Raw genomic sequence first — 17,206 nt, 5'->3', positions numbered from 1 at the left:
GATGGACTCTGAAAAACAAACAGGGTTCTAGAGGGGAGGGGGGTGGGGGGATGGGTTAGCCTGGTGGTGGGTATTGAGGAGGGCACGTTCTGCATGGAGCACTGGGTGTTATGCACAAACAATGAATCATGGAACACTTCATCTAAAACTAATGATGTAATGTATGGGGATTAACATAAGAATAAAAAAAAAATTAAAAAAAAAAAAAGAATTTCTTATTGCTATTAGAATACAATCCTAAATCCTCAACCTGGCTTAGAAGTCTCCCTCAGTGATTTTGTCTCTATTAACATTTGTGAACTTGTCTTGCTCTTTTTCTATTCCTTTGTACTCTAGCTACACTGAACTGTTTTAATTCTTTCAAAAGGCCACATTTTTTTCCCCTCAAGGCTTTTGCACAAACTCTTTCCCTCTACTCATACTGCTCGCTCTCCTCCTGAAAAGTTCTCTCCCCCACACCCCCAAATCAAGTCCCTCTGTTTAAGCTCCTCGGGCACCAGTCATCATTTATTGATTTAAAATTACATATCATGTTTCTGATCATCTGATTAATGTCTGTTTGTACCACCAGATTTAATGTGAACATTGTTTCCTTAGCATTTAGCACATTAACTAGTCCTTTGTAGGTATATTTGTTGAAAGAAATGAATGAATTGGGGCGCCTGGGTGGCTCAGATGGTTAAGCGTCTGCCTTCGGCTCAGGTCATGATCCCAGGGTCCTGGGATCGAGTCCCACATCGGGCTCCCGGCTCAGCGGGGAGCCTGCTTCTCCCTCTGACCCTCTCCCCTCTCATGCTGTTTCTCTCTCGCTCGCTCTCTAAAAAATAAATAAAATTTAAAAAAAAAAGAAATGAATGAATTAATGAACAAAAGGTCTTTGAATATATTGCAATACAAAAGCAAATCAGAGGTTTTCAGTGAAAGTCAGACTATATTTGTTAAATAGTGTTTCATATTTAAATTAATTCTGTGATACCATCAGTGGGAACATGTATGTGTTTCATTTAAGAACGATCTGTTGAGAAAAAAGCTATAAAGGTCCTAATCCTGAGAGGGAAACTGTTCAATGAGAAAATATGGATCATATAAACTTGCTTTAAAACAAACTCCAGCTCTAGAGGACAAAGAACTAAGGACAATCGTGGCAATCAGGTGCAGGAAAATCTTTTGTTTGGAAAAGAACAGTTACAGGTCAGTTAAACCAACAGGTGGAGATTGACTTTGTTTATTCTTACTTTTGTCTGTGTAAGGGAAAAGTTTGCCAAAACCCGGAGCAGAAATTCAGGAAGGTACCCTAACAATATTAATTTAGCCGAAAACAGTTATATGGAATAGACATTAACTAGGCAAGGAAACAAACCTGAAGGAGGAATTTAGCCTTTAGTGCTTATTTTGAATTGGAAGCTCTTGACATCTATTATGCTGCAGGTGATGAAATTAGAATATTTGTTTATTAGTGCATTATAAAGTACTTAATTTCATGCAAAATGGGTTTGTAAACCCAGTTCATGAAAGGACATGGGAAGCTCATATACCGAAATACCTAATAAGGAGAAGGGTCTGTGGGGCTGTTCTTTACTGATGCCCCATACATGGCTAATCGGTCTCTGTAGCAGGGCCCATGCTCTTTTATTCTCTTCTATTCCAGACCACTGCGGATAGTTGGTGGCCAATTTGAACAGCTAGGGAAGGGGCTGGAGCAGACACATGCATATGTGGCATTTGACTATAGAGACAGTCACTTAGACTCTTCCTAAGAAGTAAAAGAGTACCTCTGTTTCTTTGTTCTTTATTCTGTTTAAAATGAACTTCTGATTCACTAGGATACTCTAGAACTAAAAAGCCCATATAATCTATATCTCTTTGTCTGGTCGATAAATTAAAAACACACAAACAAATTTAAAATAAGCCAGACCCAGAAGAAGAAATAGTGTTGCCGTATCTCTCATCTTCCTGGGTGGCATGAAATGCATGAAGTAACGACCTTTGTTCTCAGGTACAGACACGGACATAAAATACATCTCTTGGGAAGCGACTCCTGAAAAAAAAATGGGTAAGTATGTAAATTGGTTTTTATTTATTTATTTATTTATTTATTTATTTATTTATTTATTTATTTTATGTTAGATTAATCACCATACTGTACATCATTAGTTTTTGATGTAGTGTTCCATGAAATTGGTTTTAAATTGAGTTACACTCCCCTTAAGTTGTCATGTATTTTACGGACAGATCTGATGGCAAAATGTTAGGTATCTTAAATTTGTGGAACATACGAAATGTTTTCTAAATAATATATATTTATGTATGCATGATGTAGGCTGTAATGTGTACTAGTAGAAGCAAGACTGTCGAGGTATGTAAATTTTAATTATGTTTGTGGCTCCTCTGGGTTTGATTTATCTTTTCTTAAATTAGACTGGTCAGAACAGGGAAATATAATAAGAAACAATGTGATCATCAGTGTTTCTGGCACCGAGGCACTCTCCAGTCCTGAAATGTTGACACCATCTGGTATCTATATCCGCAATCCCACCAACGTTGTAGAGGTAAGACCTGTAGCTCCACTAAGAAGGTCAGAGCTGAGAGGCCATCAAATTCACTCCAAAAGTTATTTGGAGGGGCAGCAGCTGTGGGATGGTATAAAATGTTTACTTGTGGCACACTGGTATTGAAAAACAACTTTATGATTTTATGCTAAACAAGTGCTTTAGAATAAACGTAATCATTCTCTCAGAAATTCCTATGAATACTCTTTGAAGCAATATCTAGCTACCTGTAGCAAAACAAAGTAGATATTGATTATTTTCTGGTCCTTGAGATTAACGCAAACTATAACATCTTCCTGAGCTGTCTGCTGTGGTTGCTGATTTTTGTCTCAATTCCAATAATAATTACTTATTAAGTCTTCATTATCTTACTCTATAAGTATGGTCATATTGTTGCCCTTTAAGAGTATTCAGAACTAGGGGTCAGGGCATCTGGGTGGCTCAGTTGGTTAAGCATCTGCCTTTGGCTCAGGTCATGATTGCAGGGTCCTGGGACCGAGCCCCACGTTGGGCTCCCTGCTCAGTGGGGAGCCTGCTTCTCCCTCTCCCTCTCCCCCTTCTCATGCTTGTGCGTGCTCTCTCTCTCTCTCTCTCTCTCTCTGAAATAGATAAATAAAATCTTAAAAAGAAAAAAAAAAGAACTAGGGGTCAGCAAAGTCATGACGTATATGAGATCATGTCAGATTCCAGGACAAATAAAGCACATTCTGATGGCCTTTTTCATCACATTATTTAGTACAACTTAACATTACTTTTCCTTGGTAAATTTCTCTCTGAACACCTTAAGCAGTTAATTTTTTAGCGTACAGTTTACCCATAGGTCTGTGATTGAAGAGTTACATCAGAATAGTGGGAAGGCCATTTAGTTTCTGCTTTTAATGAGTCTATCCTATGGATCATCTACCAAAGGGTTAAGGGCCTCAGTCTTCCGGGACACTAGTCTGAACATTTCTTGTATCATGGCAATTATGCCAGATTTCTGAGGAACTGAGGGAATGAACGTCTCTCTCTCTGATCATCTGTTTTTAATTACCTTCAGCTGAGGAACCCCTAATAAAAGTCACGGTTATCTCCTCAACCTTCCTCCAGACTCTTAATTACGGTTATTCCAAGCACAGCACTTACACACCATTTTAGGTGCCTAATAGGGGCAGCTAAGATGCCAGTGAGGAAAGGAAGCTGAACTGCTTTAGACTGAAGGAAACCAAACTCCAGACCCAGAACAGCAAGAGCGGCATTTAATGTGTTGGTGACGATGGGGCTTGTTCCACAGTTATGCCCACAGCTCTGGGGACTAAAGAACTCTGTTTTTGTATGCTTTCTCAGACAGCGTAACTTGACTACACTGAACTATCCAGAGGAAAGTAAGTCCTCAGCCTTGTCCAGTTCATCTTCCTGCCTGAGGCTGGAATGTATCTAAATCCTGCATTGAATGCCAGGGTTACTGTCCATCTGACTTTGCTTCACTGGGTAGCCCACTGTAGTTTGGCCACAGGTCCTGGCCTCTTGTCTACTGGCGTAATTGAGTTGACTATGGGTGCAGAGGACCAGGGGGCCATCTAAAAAGCTGACAGGTCACCTGAGCTTTTGCACACTGACCTGTGAATAGTACCAAGTCAGCAAGGACAAAACTGAGTCTAAAGCAAGCTGTTTGTTTCCCATGAGATGCTTTCTATTTCAATTTCATTTACTTTTTCCTCTTATATCCACTTTACAAAAGTGAAAAAAAATATAACGTATATGTTTTGAGAATGAGGCTTTAGTTTAAGCTGGTAGTACCGATTCCTTCAACATATTCATTAGGTGTATTCCTGACATTTTCATCTTCAATGATCTTAAAATTCTGTAGTTGTCTTTTCATTAGCTTATTAGGCTTTTAGACCCTAGCACAGTATCTGAAACATAGTAGTTGCTCAGTAAGAATTAATTGAATAGAATGAATGAATGAATGAATGAATGAAAGTATGATTCCATAATCAAAGAATGGAGGGAGGAAAGAGAAAAGTAAAGAATAGATTCCAAGATCCTACAATCATTTTGATGACTGAAAAATAAGATGTTTATCTGAGGCAGCAATTAAATCCCAGGGGACTTAACTCTCAGGGTTAAATATTGCACAATGCACTCTAGTTTTTTTAGCTGCATGTCACTGTTGTTCTGCTATGCTGTCTCTTTTGTATCCTTTTGTTTAGAATGTATCACTACTAAAGACATAGGTGATAACTGGTGTATATGACAAAACCTAAAATTTATGAACTTCTGTTGACCCTGAGGGACAATGAAGGTCATTTCAGTTATTGAGCAAACACTAAGTTCAAGTTTATTAAATGTATCCTATGTGGGCAATACACAGAGTACTTTGAAAAATATATTTTAGAAATATGCCTTAGTTCCAAAAGGATGATAAGGAAGCTATGATAACAATGATACGTGTGTGTGATTTGTGGAACAGGAGGGGATGTGGTAGAAAAACCTGCCCTCTTCCAGGGTATTTCTGGTATGCAGGAGAGAGACGTTCCTGCATTCCGAGGAACTGTTTGGGGGGTGGCTTCTATGTCCTGCTATGTGAGTGGTTCAGAGTCCGACTACACCTAAATGGAAGGCAGTCAAGTCTTGGGTGTGCTCGGTTTTTGTATCCTTTGCTCCTGCCTTGTTCTGAAGTTTTCTTGCAGTCTGGCAAAATATTTTTTAAAAGTCACTCCATTTGTGTGATTTATTGGGATTTTTCATTTTTGTTTTCTTAAGTTTTTAATTTTGAAATAATTTTAGACTTAGAAGAAGTTGCAAAAGCATAACCAAGAGTCCCTATGGGCCCTTCCCTCAGTGCCTCCCAGTGATACCATCACCATAACCATTGCCATATCAACCATCACCATAGCAATATCAAAACCAGGACGTTGACATTGGGACAAAACTATGAACTGAACTAAAGCCCTGCTTTGGACCTGAAAAAGGTGACTTAATCCTAGTGGCTGGGCAGCCGCTTCTGAGAGCCTAAACGCTTCCGCTAGTATGCAGTCTCTAGCTTGGCAGGCAGGCAGGGAAGAAGGAGTTGATCCCTAAGTGTCTGCAGTGATTTATAGTGACATGGTATTCCCAGCTGTCCTGGCCCAGAGCCTAGGACCAAATGCTCTGCCACCGTGTGGAATTCACCCTGGCTTCTCGTCAGCTGCCTCGACAGTTCACTCATCTTCAACCCTGCACTGTAGAAGGGGATTTCAAGTGTGATATTCCTTTGTAGCTTTCATAAGCATAAGTGGTCTGTCTGCCTCCCGGCCCAGGCTGCAGCTGAGCCAAGCCAGGGACGGTTTCTCTGAGAGGCAAAACCTGTGCTTTGTGTCTTCTTGCTAGGGATAGGATATTCAAGAATGCTATTCCTGTTTGAGTGTCTGAGGAACTCATGGTGTTCCTCCGAATACTCCTTAGGTAGGCCTTTGCCGTGCTGTTGAAAAACAGATTGGTGGTGGTTCTTCTGGGCCTCACCTGCGGCGTTTAGAGCATTCCATTTCCAGGCTGTTTTCCCTCGACTCTCCAGCATCTGAGTCTGTGACTCTCTTTATGGAGATTTCGTGCTGTCGAGAGACTCCATGGCTCCATCTTTTCAGTAGACATAACCTATGTCAACCTCAGGCTGGAAAGTCTTTGCCCTCAAACAGCAAGGGACTCTTCACTTCCAGAGCTCTAGAGTATCCCATGTTTATGTAGGCACTGGAAATTTCCCATGACCAGACTCCTGTTTAGGATAGTCCGTGGAAAAACCCTGGAGACAAGCCCTTTGGAAACATCCATTTAATTTGAGGGGAATTTGTTCTGGTTTGTGAATCAATTTTGTAAGGAATTCTGTGTTTAAAGGCCAATTTCAGTTCTCTAGCTCTCCCCACTCAATAGCTAATGTATATTTAAGAGCTGCCTGAAGGGTTAACTCACTTTTTTTCCCCTAGTGATTATAGATGCACACCTCAAGGAGCTGGCTTACTTGGGCAGTTAATTTCTCTCTGGAATTTCTCTTGCTTGAATGTCCATAATACATTGACTTCCACAAAGAATTGATTTCCACACAAAATTCCCTGCTTGCCTTAAACCCTTCCCCACAAGCCGCCGGCTGCCTGCATAAATATGTGGTTTTTCCTCATGAATCATTTGTAGCATACCCAATTGGAATGGAGAGTAAAAAGGGCTGGGAAGTAATGTGATCTGACTGTTCAAGTGCTTCTTTTCTAAGAAAAGTGAACCTTACTAGCAACAGAAGACCAAAGTTACAATATCCTGCCCAGCTATAAATGCACTTGGAAAGCATTTATATTTATGTATGTTCACCCAGATGTTCCATAAATGCTAATAACACTAGGGCAGATGATTCCACAAGTCTATTCATTTGCTCAGAATATGTGCTCTCTGAGCACCTGTCTGGCCAAGGTGATGAATACGGATGTAGTTCATGGAGTATATTCTTGAAATATTTCAATCTTTTCCCTCCTGGTAGAGTCTTGGTAATGATGGAGCATTTCATTGGTAATGATATAGAGGTATATATCCCAGTGAGATGTACCTTTCTCATTGTTTATATACTTGCAGAAAAGGTAGGGGTTTAAGAAACCCCCATTCCCTAACTCTCAGTGCTTTTATACTCCTGGCTTTTCCCATGGCCCAGATGCGTGCTAGAGACATAGCTACTCCATGGAGGCTATGTGGAAGGTGGAACTTCACATGGACTTCCCCGCGCAAGGTTCCAGTTGTTTAATCATAACAAAATCAATAGCCATGTTACTTCCTTTTGTTTCTGTGAGGGCTGAAGAGACATATTGGGCACTTGTATTTGCCAACCTAGCAACAGTGATTCTTCCTAAAGCTGAGAATCATGAGTGCATTTCCTGTTTTCTAGTATGAGGAAAAAATTGAGATAACTGATTTGATGCTAGTAAGTGTTCTTTTGGGGAGGGAATGCCTGATATCAGATTTAAATGTTTTAAACGATATAAATACCTTCCTAGTGAAGACTGTCAAAGTATTCTTACTGTGATTAACCATGTTTTTATATTTAGGTGGTCTTTCTGTCAAAATTTGGAGATGGGCTGCTGGAAAGCAGGCTTGGCTTCTTTCAACAACACATAACATCAGTCTAGATCGGAGGTTCTCAATCATGGTAGTATTAGTATTTTAGGTGCTAATTCTTTGCTGTGAGAAGCTATCTTGTGTAGAGCAGCATTCCTGATCTCTACCAACTTGAGGTCAGGAGCATCCCTCCCCTTCAGCTGTGATAACTGGGAATTTCTCTAGAGCTTTCCAGATGCTCTCCGGAAAAAAAAATCATCTCTGATAGACAGCTCCAGCTCTAGACCATGCCACCTCAAGATGATTGGAGTCTTAGTGATAGCCCAGGTTTCCTGAAGTCCTGTAAGCATCTTTAATAGTAATTCAATTCATATTACATGATGTCCAAAAGTCACTTGTGCCGAGTGCCGTGTGGTAGGTGAGACATGTGATTAGAATTTTAAATGGCCTCAGGAAATTGGAGAAATGCTTGGAATCCAAAATAATGAAGTAAGGAGAAAAGGAAAGAAAGAAAATGTTCTGGAATGGATTAAAAAATGAGGAATGGTGGGCTAATTACAAATACCCAGGATGAGAGATCCTTCTGGCACACAGTGGATAATAAGCTAAAAGTTAAGGAAACAGTATCTTGATTATTCCCCGATCAGGTCCTTGCTGCTACCTGCTGGCCAGGCTTCCAGTCTCGGTTAACTCTGGCCCTTCCTGATGCTTCCCCAGAGGCGGGAGACCTCCAGGGACCAGGGCACTGGGGCATTCGATTCTCTTCTCACATGAGGCAGAAGTTGCATATCGCTGGTTTTAAAACAACCTGTTTCAGTTTTTCCTCCATACTGACTTTGCTTGGTTGTGTGTGTGTGCGCGCACGCACATGCACGTACATATGTGTTCCTAGTGGAACATGTAGCACACCCAGAGAGGACAAGTCTATTTTTTTAAAGATTTTATTCATTTATTTGACAGAGAGAGAGAGGGAGAGAGCACAAGCAGGGGGAGTGGCAAGCGGGGAGCCCCATGTGGGACTCGATCCCAGGACCCTGGGATCATGATCTGAGCTGAAGGCAGATGCTTAACTGACTGACCTACCCAGGTGCCCCAGGACAAGTCTCTTTAAAATCCCCTTCTGTGGGGAGCACTGCTATCTAATGACGGCCGGTGGTCTACTCAGGTTCAGAGAGCTACCTTTAATAGTACTTAAAATCCTTTCATTTAGGAATTAAAGTCAAGAAAGTATTAGTCTAGAATGACTGAAGCTATGGGCTGAAATGATTTTACTCAACTTAAGGATAAATAGAGAACAGCTATTAAGTGTTTGGAGTCTCTACCGTCAGTCCTCCCTCACTCAGAAGGGAGTAAAACTCATTGAGCCATGTGAAAGTATATGAGAGAGCTTTGCCCTGAGTAGCCAGAACTTTCTCCTTCAGTTCTAACCCTTTTTGGTGTCCTGTCCTAACATCCATATTCCTCACTCTGTATTAGCATTCAATAGACATTGCAGGCAGTCTCAATCTTTTCTTCTGTTGTTCAAAAAGCCTGTCAGTAGCCAGTCCTCATTAACTTTGTGTCTATGCCTTGTTAATGCTCGATCCCTTGATGCTGGGGTTTCAGACCTTCTTAAACATACTCTTCAAAATTACATGTCTTTTCCTCCCGACTAGTGGGAATTGGCTCAATTCCTCACCCATGTGTCTCTCTGTGCCCTCTGAACTGAACATGCCATTTTTCCCTTTGGTGGGAATGGAAAGGAATTTGGGTGTGAACAGAACAGCTCTTTAGTTAAATCTGACCTGAAAAATGATCTCCAATTTTGAGGAAACCTATATTCATGTAGCAATATCAAACACTACTCCAGTCTTGTACACCACGTTACCTGGTGTCTGAAGGGTTCACTTACTTTTTTTCTGGTGACTACAAATGCGTACCTCAAAGAGCTGGTTTACTTGGACAGTTAATTTCTCTCTGGGATTTCTCTTGATTGAATGTCCATGATACATAGCCTTCTGCAAAGAATGTTGCTCAATATATTTTATCCACTATTGGGAAGGCCATGACAAACTCTCCACTTTGCCCTTGGCCTGGTGACATGACTTTGTATTGCACCCTACTATTTACATTTCTTCACTTGTGCCCTATTCTTTGGCATCCTGGTTCTGGGTCTTGCCTTCATTTCTTTACTTTAGCCTACAATCTCTGACACTTCTAGGTTTGGACACGAATGGAATTGGCTCTGAGTTATTAGCTCTGTGACTTTGAGGAAGTTACTCAACATCTTCAAGATTCAGTTTCTTTGTCTGTGAAATTGTGATAATAATATATAACTCAGAATTGTTGTGAAAGTAAATGAGACTAAAATCTGGTAACTGGACAATAGCAGCTTCTCTAGAAATCTTTACTCTGAGTATTATTATCACACTTGGTTCTAAGTCAAGAACAAGATAAATATTTCTAAGGAAAAGAAAAATTTAACATAAATGTAATTTGAACTGAGTTGGACAACATTTTCTCTGGGGATCTGGGAATAGATTCCCACCCTGCTTTTCTAGGTCTCTACCCTCTTCCAGTTTTCTATGGTGGCTTCCATGTGCAGGGGGCTCCCAAGCAGCTCATGGCAAAATCGCCAGGAAGTAAATTCTTTTCAGTGTCTCTCTCCTTTTTGAAGCTCTCTTGGAGCCCTCAGTAACTAGACAGTACAGTGTTAGTGTCTCAGTCACCTCCAGAGAAGTAGTTCTCAAAATGGGGTCAAAAGATCACCTAGTGTCACCTGTGGTGCTCAAGAGTGCACAATACTGTCTTTCAATCCTTCACCATCACCTTTAGCACCTGCTAAGTCAGAATATCTAGTGGTAGGGGCCTAGAAATCTGTATTTTATATACCTCAGGTTGGAGTTTCCAGACAAAATACAACATATATGGCTAAATTTAATTAATTGATTAATTAATTAGGCTAAATTTAAATTTCAGATGTAGCTAATAAATTTTTAGTATAAGTATATCCTATACAATATTTGAGATATGCTTATACTGGACAAAAGTTTTTTTTTTTTTTCAAATCTGAAATTTAAATCTGACTTGGCTTCTGTGTTTTTGTTTGCTAAATCTTACAGCTCTATCCTGCATGCACACTAAAGTTTAAGAAACTGTTCTAGCAAGACAATCCCAGCACAGTCCCACCAAGCCCTGTAGAGAGGCAACTATGGCACTGAGGTATTGTTTTATAAAAAGACATTTAATGCCTTGTTGGGTTGCACAGCATCGTAGTCCCTTCTGCTTTCAATTGTCTTCTTCTGTGAGTTGATGCTAATGTTCAGGATGAGCTGTCCTAGTCCCATAGCATGTGCTCCCAGGAGATAAGCTGCTCACAGAGGGGACATGGCAGTTTTCTTATTGTCACACCAGCCAGGCCATGTCAACCCCCTAACTGATCAGGGATGAACTATGTGGAAGCCTCTGGAGTTCCCTTTGTCCCTGGAGCACAAAGCTTGGGCCTGAGGCTGGGTGAGCAGCCTGTTTCTTGACTTCTATTCTCTAGATAGACATGGACATCTTGGCCTCAGACCAGCCTCTGAGGCTGAGAGAGAAAAGATGCACATAATTGCCTAGGAAGTCATCCAGCAGCTTGGTCTCTTGGCCCTTCATTCCTCCTCCTGGAACATAGAACAGCCAACATACCATTTACCTTACTGCCTGGAGTTAGAGGTTGCAAATTCAAATACCCATGGGCGCTTAGGCTGGTATCATAAATAAGTGAAAGAGGAAGGGTGGGGACTATGCCAGAATAACCATAATCCAAGAAGGTAGGCGCTTCTTAGCTCCAGCTGGTCCATGACTACCCCACAGGAATTTGGGCTTAGTGTTAAAAAACCGAGAGTCTAAATTTTTTATCAAGTGTCCCAATTTTAAAATATTAGAAACAAAGTAACAATTTTTGTAAACATTGGGTAGGCCAAGCAAAATACCTCTGTATACAATAATAGACTCTGTAGGGAATTAATTTTCTACGCTGTCTTAAAGTATATTACACAATGATGATTCTATTGTAGTTATTTTACTGAGTTTGTAAAGAGAATCCACTGTGTCCAGTTTGATCGGAATTAAAGCCCCAAACTCATGTGGTCCAATGGAGAATTTAGATTTTATATCAGTGTATAAAAGACATCAAATTATTTAGATAGGAAATCCTATAAAGAAATATTAAGGTGATTAAAATGATCTAATCAGGATAAGAGTACATTGAGGAGATTCAAGTTGTGTTCGAGCTCAGTCACCGTGTCTCAGAACTAAGGCATAGCTAGTACAATCATTGGTCTTCAGCCCATAGTCAAATCATTGATTTGTTTGAAGGACTGGTGAGGACACTTTGTGTAGACTTGGCTTTAAGGTATGCCTTTGCCCCCAATACTGTTGCATACACCAAAGAGGAGGGTATGGATTGATGACGAAGAAAACTTCTCACTATGGAAGCTTATGAGAATGCTTTAACATGATGGGCGCCTGGGTGGCTCAGCAGTTAAGTGTCTGCCTTCAGCTCAAGTTACGATCCCAAGGTCCTAGGATCGAGTCCCATGTCGGGCTCTCTGCTCAGCAGGGTTCCTGTTTCTCCCTCTCCCTCTACCTGCTGCTCTGTCTGCTTGTGTTCTCTCTGTCTCCCTCTCTGTGTGTCAAATAAATAAATAAATAAATAAATAAATAAATAAATAAATGAAATCTTTAAAAAAAAGAATGCTTTAATGTGAGATATCACTTACTAAGGTGGGCGAATTACAGCCTAGCTGAGCTGCACTGAGGAAGAAAAATGAGTATATCTGATTCCTGGGGTGAGGGGTGCAGGAGTGGGATGTGTGAAGAGTAAATGAGTCCATGAAAGTATCAATATACTTTGACAGGAAGTAAATAAAAAAGCAGAATGAGCACATAGGAGAGTCTTTCTTTCTGACAACCTTATTGTATCTGGAATAACTATTATTTAACTATCCTTAATTTCTCTAGGGAAACAGGGTGTATGTTGCTGGTTTGGGCTACTTTTTTCATCTTGTGACCAGCCAAACATCACAAGCTCCACTTCTCTCCTTCACTCAGAATATTGCACATTCTTGTACAAGGTAACTTTGGGGAAATTCATCTACCTTTTGGATGTAAGACTTATGATTTAACTTTTTTTTTTTGGTACAACACTCTCAGAGAGGGTATAATCTGGGGCCTCCATGTGAGATTTGATGATGCACCTGTGTAACCATTTTGGATCATAAAAGTTTGGTGTTGAAGGGAAGGAAAGGGACAGGGAAAACACTTGAGAGTTCAGCAGGACAGAGTGCATCTTTTACATCCAGAGGAGAATTCAATAGAGAGAGCTATTAAAGGTCCAAGGGCCTGGGAGCAACCAGGAGGCAATAGTGCCTGGGCTGAGGAGCTGAGTGGGGTGAGGAGCCTTTGGGAAAAGGCTCTTTGCCAGGGACAGGTACTCTGTAAGAGGAGAGGGGACTTGTTCAAAGTCTTTTTGGTATGTGGAGGTAAGGTCATCTGCTAAGAGCAATTGCTGAGAAGCATGGTGGGAACATGGGGTAAACTGTGGACTTCAGAGTCAGTCAGGCCCTGATTCAAATCTTGACTCTACTAGAAAATTGGTTTTTTTTTTTTAAAGAGTCAGATCTCTCATTTGTAAAATTTCAGATCTACACTGAAAGTTTGATGTGATAATTAGATATGACTCATATAATGCACCCAAGAGAACACCTGGAATATAGTAGGAACTCAATAATTGAGAGCTACACATAATTACGTTAGTAATAGTGTAGTGATACTGCTCTGATGGAGCAGAGAGAATGATTGCTGTATACGATCCAGCAATTGCGCTACTGGGTATTTACCCCAAAGATACAAATGTAGGGATCCGAAGGGGTACGTGCACCCCGATGTTTATAGCAGCAATGTCCACAATAGCCAAACTATGGAAAGAGCCAAGATGTCCATCGACAGATGAATGGATAAAGAAGATGTGGTATAGATATACAATGGAATATTATGCAGCCATCAAAAGGAATGAGATCTTGCCATTTGCAATAACATGGATGGAACTGGAGGGTGTTACGCTGAGCGAAATAAGTCAATCAGAGAAAGACATGTATCATATGACCTCACTGATATGAAGAATTCTTAATCTCAGGAAACAAACTGAGGGTTGCTGGAGTGGTGGGGGGTGGGAGGGATGGGGTGGCTGGGTGATAGACATTGGGGAGGGTATGTGCTATGGTGAGTGCTGTGAATTGTGCAAGACTGATGAATCACGGACCTGTACCTCTGAAGCAAATAATACATTATATGTTAAAAAAAAAAAAAAAGAATGCTGTGTCCTGTTGAAGTGCCAGTTGAGGCTAGGATTAGCACATGTGCCATGAATTTATCATTAAGATTATGAAGTTTTACCAAGGAGCTCTCAGCAGCCCGGTAGTGTGAGCAAAGAAGGTACCCGGAATCCTGTGAAGGTGGGGCATTTCAAGGAGAAGAACAAAAGTTGGACGGAGTAAAGGGGCTCGTGTCCACTTTCCTAGCATGTTCTAATGGGCTAGGCATAGGTGTCCAGACTCCTAGGAAGGGGTGAACCTAGAGAGAGGCTGGGAGAAGAGATTGGGATCATGGCAATCTGCATCTGCTGAGATTCAGGAGCAGGTCATGGAAGGTAACAGGGAGGGAAGGCTAAGGAATGGGCAATGCTAGGCAGGGAGAAGGCTCACAGGCTTCATCTCCACTTTCCTTATTCGTTACCGTCATTTTATATTTCCCAGTGAGAAAAATTGGGACATTTGAAACGTAGAAAGTGGCTGATTTTCACTCTTTGTTTTGCATTCAAGGTCTGGTCTCTTTATATACCCTCAGTTTCGGCCACCTTGGGATAATGGCAGGGGCCCCACCCTGTTCCAAAACTTCACAGTTTGGGGAAGTGCAGGTGGTGCCCAGGTAAGCTGTGTTAGTTTTTCATTAAATTGTCATTTGTTTTCTTATGGTAGTTTATTATGTTTCTCTGTTTAAATGGGGGTGGTTTGGGACCATTATCACAGTGTTAAGGAGCAAACAACGTCATAGGTGTGTGGAAAAGTTGTTGAATGAGCCAATTCCTACTCAGGAAGCCAGGGTCAGTTCATTTCCTCGATGGTGACTTTTCAGGAGCTCTAATGGAAACAACAGAATCATAGAGATTTGCAAGCAGGAGGGATCATAGGGGTCATCCGTTCCTCACCTCCCATGCCTATTTAAAGATAAGAAATGAAGGGTCAGAAAGTAAAAGGATTTGCCAAAGTTCACGCAGTTAGTTAGTTAGTTAGTAACACAGCCTGGTGCAGAATCCAGACTCCAAATATTGTGCATTTGAGATCTTAATATCCTAAATAATGCATGCTTCAGTCTTAAGAAAAAAATGCTGTTCACCATTGGAACACAAAAATTCCAGCACAAGGTGCCATTCTCACCTTTATCGATGAGCCACATTTTCTTCTCTTTTCCTAGAAAGGGAAAAAGTTCACGTTCAATCATTCACTTTTCATTACCACAGTGATTTCTTATAAGGAAGCTTTGGGTGCTCACTGTTAACAGCAACATACAAAATTATCCAGGGTCACTATTTGGTGTTACACAGAGAAAATTACATACACTTGGTCTCTGCCACTTAGCAATCTGGAGCCCAAGATACATAGATGAAGAAATATGTTTACAGGGCATTCAGGAAGTAGAATGAAAACATATAATTAAGTTACATTAAGAAAGTTATTTCACGTATCAAATAAGAGGAAGAAAATTGTGGATAGGGAAAGCCCAAAAATATATAATTAGGGTAAGTAACAGGAAGAAGCCCAATTGTACTTAGTGTTTTGTTCTTATTTAACTTTATAAAGTACTTTGTTGCCCATAAACATTATGAATATAGGGGTGACAAATCCAGTAGAAACATTGGTTGAGTGTCATCTTATGCAAAGAAGCAATTCATGCCTTACAGAGACTTATACTCTGCCTCCATGCTCTTGAATAGCCTTCTTCTAAAGGAAATCACAAAATAACATGAACATATTAAAAGATGATCATTAACGTCAGTTTTCTTAAGTTCTGCAGTCAGAAGTGCTAAGCCCATGAAAGAAAACACAGATCCTTAAAGATGAAACTCTTGTATACTCTAATTAATCAAAAAGTTCAAATAATGAGAGTGCTTTTGGAACTTTACTTTGATGAAGAGAGTAAAGGAGAGTAATTAACATGACAGCAGGGAATTTAAAAAGTAATTCCCACCAAAACAGTCCTGAAAAAGAATAAGAAAGATTTCCAGTTCTTTATTTTCTTTATTTTATTTTTTTTAAGATTTTATTTATTTATTCATAAGAGACAGAGAGAGAGAGAAGCAGAGGGAGAAGCAGGCTCCTCGCTGAGCAGGGAGCCCGATGCGGGACTCAATCCCAAGACCCTGGGATCATGACCTGAGCTGAAGGCAGACGCTTAACCATCTGAGCCACCCAGGCGCCCCTCCAGTTCTTTTTTATTTTATTTTATTTTTTTAAAGATTTTATTTATTTATTTGACAGAGAGAGACACAGCGAGAGAGGGAACACAAGCAGGGGGAGTGGGAGAGGGAGAAGCAGGCTTCCCGCAGAGCAGGGAGCCCGGTGTGGGGCTTGATCCCAGGACCCTGGGATCATGACCTGAGCCGAAGGCAGACGCTTAACGACTGAGCCACCCAGGCGCCCCTCCAGTTCTTTATTTTAAAAATTACTACAGGGCAATAGTAATCAAGAAGTGTGGTATGGGCACAAGGATAGAAATATAGATCAATGGATAGAATTGAGAGTCCAGAAATAAACCCACACAACTGATTTTTCACAGGGATGCCAAGACCATTCAGTGGGGGAAATAATAGCCTTCTCTAAATGGTGCTGGAACAACTGGATAGCCACATACAAAAGAATGAAGTTGAATCCTTACCTCACACTATTTATAAAAATTGACTCAATACTGGATCAAAAACCTAAACATTAGACCAAAAACTATAAAACTCTTAAAGAAAACAAAGGGGTAAATCTTCATGACCTTGGATTTAGTTAAAGATTCTTAGGTATGACACCAAAAGTATAAGCAACAAAAGAAACATGGATAGATTGGACTTTATCATAATTGACAATTTCAGTATTTCAAAGGGCCTCATCAGGAAAGTGAAAATACAACCTTTATGAGATGTAATATTTGCAAATGATATATCTGATAAGGGAATTGTATCTAGAATGTAGAAAGAACTCTTATAACTCAACAATAAAAAGACAACCCAATTCAAAAAAAATGAGCAAAGGATCTGAATAGACAATTTTCCAAAGAAGATACACAAATGTCCAAAAGCATATAAAAAGATGTTCAACATAATTAGTTATCAGAAAAATACAAATCAAAACCACAGTGAGCTACCACTTCACACCCACTAGGAAGGCTAGAATCAAAATGATACCAAGTGTTGATGAAGATGTGGAGAAATTAGAACCCACACACACTGTTGGTGGGAATTTAAAATGGCCTAGATGCTTCAGGCAACAGTCTGGCAGTTCGTCACATGGTTATACATAAAGATACCATATGATCTATCA

At 40.4% G+C, this 17,206-nt stretch overlaps 1 protein-coding gene across 1 annotated transcript in view; it reads left to right on the top strand.

The window, feature by feature from the left end:
- Positions 1 to 17,206, top strand: part of PKHD1 (PKHD1 ciliary IPT domain containing fibrocystin/polyductin) — a 321,184-nt gene that overhangs the window by 184,383 nt on the left and 119,595 nt on the right. The window contains exons 42-45 of the mRNA XM_081828411.1: positions 1,997 to 2,053; positions 2,419 to 2,549; positions 12,585 to 12,697; positions 14,444 to 14,549. Coding sequence (XP_081684537.1) covers positions 1,997 to 2,053; positions 2,419 to 2,549; positions 12,585 to 12,697; positions 14,444 to 14,549 — 407 coding nt within the window. The remainder of the gene's footprint in view (positions 1 to 1,996; positions 2,054 to 2,418; positions 2,550 to 12,584; positions 12,698 to 14,443; positions 14,550 to 17,206) is intronic.

Source organism: Leptonychotes weddellii, chromosome 8 (genome assembly GCF_054177405.1).
Source record: "Leptonychotes weddellii isolate Sample4059 chromosome 8, ASM5417740v2, whole genome shotgun sequence".
Lineage (NCBI taxonomy): Eukaryota > Metazoa > Chordata > Mammalia > Carnivora > Phocidae > Leptonychotes > Leptonychotes weddellii.
The sequence above is the reverse complement of the archived record's forward strand: the minus strand, read 5'-3'. Positions and strand labels throughout refer to the sequence as shown.